At 44.3% G+C, this 2,500-nt stretch overlaps 1 protein-coding gene across 4 annotated transcripts in view; it reads left to right on the forward strand.

The window, feature by feature from the left end:
- The window catches only part of LOC137425719 (RNA-binding protein 47), a 215,055-nt gene that overhangs the window by 206,708 nt on the left and 5,847 nt on the right, over nucleotides 1-2,500 (forward strand). For all 4 annotated transcript variants that reach the window (XM_078777025.1, XM_078777027.1, XM_078777026.1 and 1 more), the window contains one exon: nucleotides 2,150-2,500. This exon is cut by the window's right edge and continues 5,847 nt beyond it. In XM_078777025.1, the coding sequence (XP_078633151.1) occupies nucleotides 2,150-2,386 (237 nt within the window). In that variant the 3' untranslated portion in view covers nucleotides 2,387-2,500. The remainder of the gene's footprint in view (nucleotides 1-2,149) is intronic.

Here is a 2,500-nt window from a genome sequence, read left to right on the forward strand (position 1 = left end):
TTTGAATTTCGTGGTGGTGAGGTGTTTTGAATTACGTGGTGGTGAGGTGTTTTGAATTTCGTGGTGTTGAGGTGTTTTGAATTACGTGGTGGTGAGGTGTTTTGAGTTATGTGGTGGTGAGGTGTTTTGAATTACGTGGTGGTGAGGTGTTTTGAATTACGTGGTGGTGAGGTGTTTTGAATTATGCGGTGGTGAGGTGTTTTGAATGACGTGGTGGTGAGGTGTTTTGAATTACTTGGTGGTGTGGTGTTTTGAATTTCGTGGTGGTGAGGTGTTTTGAATTACGTGGTGGTGAGGTGTTTTGAATTTCGTGGTGTTGAGGTGTTTTGAATTACGTGGTGGTGAGGTGTTTTGAATTACGTGGTGGTGCGGTGTTTTGAATTGCGTGGTGGTGCGGTGTTTTGAATTACGTGGTGGTGAGGTGTTTTGAATGACGTGGTGGTGAGGTGTTTTGAATTACTTGGTGGTGCAGTGTTTTGAATTTCGTGGTGGTGAGGTGTTTTGAATTATGTGGTGGTGAGGTGTTTTGAATGACGTGGTGGTGAGGTGTTTTGAATTACTTGGTGGTGCGGTGTTTTGAATTTTGTGGTGGTGAGGTGTTTTGAATTTCGTGGTGGTGAGGTGTTTTGAATTTCGTGGTGTTGAGGTGTTTTGAATTACGTGGTGGTGCGGTGTTTTGAATTGCGTGGTGGTGCGGTGTTTTGAATTACTTGGTGGTGAGGTGTTTTGAATTGCGTGGTGGTGAGGTGTTTTGAATTGCGTGGTGGTGAGGTATTTTGAATTGCGTGGTGGTGAGGTGTTTTGAATTGCGTGGTGGTGAGGTGTTTTGAATTACGTGGTGGTGAGGTGTTTTGAATTACGTGGTGGTGAGGTGTTTTACTTTACGTGGTGGTGAGGTGTTTTGAATTACTTGGTGGTGCAGTGATTTGAATTACGTGGTGGTGAGGTGTTTTGAATTACTTGGTGGTGAGGTGTTTTGAATTACGTGGTGGTGAGGTGTTTTGAATTATGTGGTGGTGAGGTGTTTTGAATTACTTGGTGGTGAGGTGTTTTGAATTACGTGGTGGTGAGGTGTTTTGAATTACGTGGTGGTGAGGTGTTTTGAATTATGTGGTGGTGAGGTGTTTTGAATTACTTGGTGGTGAGGTGTTTTGAATTACGTGGTGGTGAGGTGTTTTGAATTACTTGGTGGTGAGGTGTTTTGAATTACGTGGTGGTGTGTTTTGAATTACGTGGTGGTGAAGTGTTTTGAATTACGTGGTGGTGAGGTGTTTTGAATTACTTGGTGGTGAGGTGTTTTGAATTACGTGGTGGTGAGGTGTTTTGAATTACGTGGTGGTGAGGTGTTTTTAAATGACGTGGTGGTGAGGTGTTTTGAATTACGTGGTGGTGAGGTGTTTTGAATTACGTGGTGGTGTGTTTTGAATTACGTGGTGGTGAGGTGTTTTGAATTACTTGGTGGTGAGGTGTTTTGAATTACGTGGTGGTGTGTTTTGAATTACGTGGTGGTGAAGTGTTTTGAATTACGTGGTGGTGAGGTGTTTTGAATTACTTGGTGGTGAGGTGTTTTGAATTACGTGGTGGTGAGGTGTTTTGAATTACGTGGTGGTGAGGTGTTTTGAATTACGTGGTGGTGTGTTTTGAATTACGTGGTGGTGAGGTGTTTTGAATTACTTGGTGGTGAGGTGTTTTGAATTACGTGGTGGTGAGGTGTAATCGTCCCAAACTTCCAGTCTGCACATACCCCTCCCCTATCTATGTGCTGAGGGGTTCCTTCTTGAAAAAAAAACATTCAACCTAAATCTTCAACCTAAATTGCCTATAAAAATGTAATATCACAAACACAACAAATACATTTGTGCAAAGCAATTGTTTGTATTATAATTGGTGTAAATCATGACAACACAGCAACTCAGGTACAGTCATTATCCTCAGCTAAAATAAGCCCGTTCCTCGGTATCGACGCTTGGTGAGGCGAGCGCAGCGGGCCGAGCCAGGCTTGTATATATATATATATAATTATAATTATGTTAAAATAGTTGCTTTCCTTTGAATAATTGTAGTTGCTATTTATACATTGCAATCTAAGTGGATGTCTCGTCTTGGTTTTCTGATTGAAACGTGACTTTGAGCGTTTGCTCCTCGGCAGGCCCGACACATCGGACCAGTGTACGCCCTCAGCACCGGAATGCCTGGCATGGCCACGGCAGCGGGGGCTTATTACACCGCGGGCTACATCCCTGTTTTGCCTGGACCCGGTGCCGTGCCCAGCATGCCCAAATCCGCCATTGCTCTGCCCTACTCTGCTTACCCTGGATTTGCATTCGCCCAACCAACATCATCAGCCATCGCCTCTTCCACAGCAGAGCCGTTCCAGCAGCTCTGAGCTCTTGTCCTCCAACATGAGCCAAGGATCATTGCTCGGAGCTCCTGTCATTTATGTTGTTTTGCAAACATGGCTTTAACATGCACAGGGTCAGGGTGATCTCCTCAACCTTTT

This window comes from Myxine glutinosa, chromosome 4 (genome assembly GCF_964187855.1).
Source record: "Myxine glutinosa chromosome 4, kmMyxGlut1.1, whole genome shotgun sequence".
NCBI classification, from domain to species: domain Eukaryota; kingdom Metazoa; phylum Chordata; class Myxini; order Myxiniformes; family Myxinidae; genus Myxine; species Myxine glutinosa.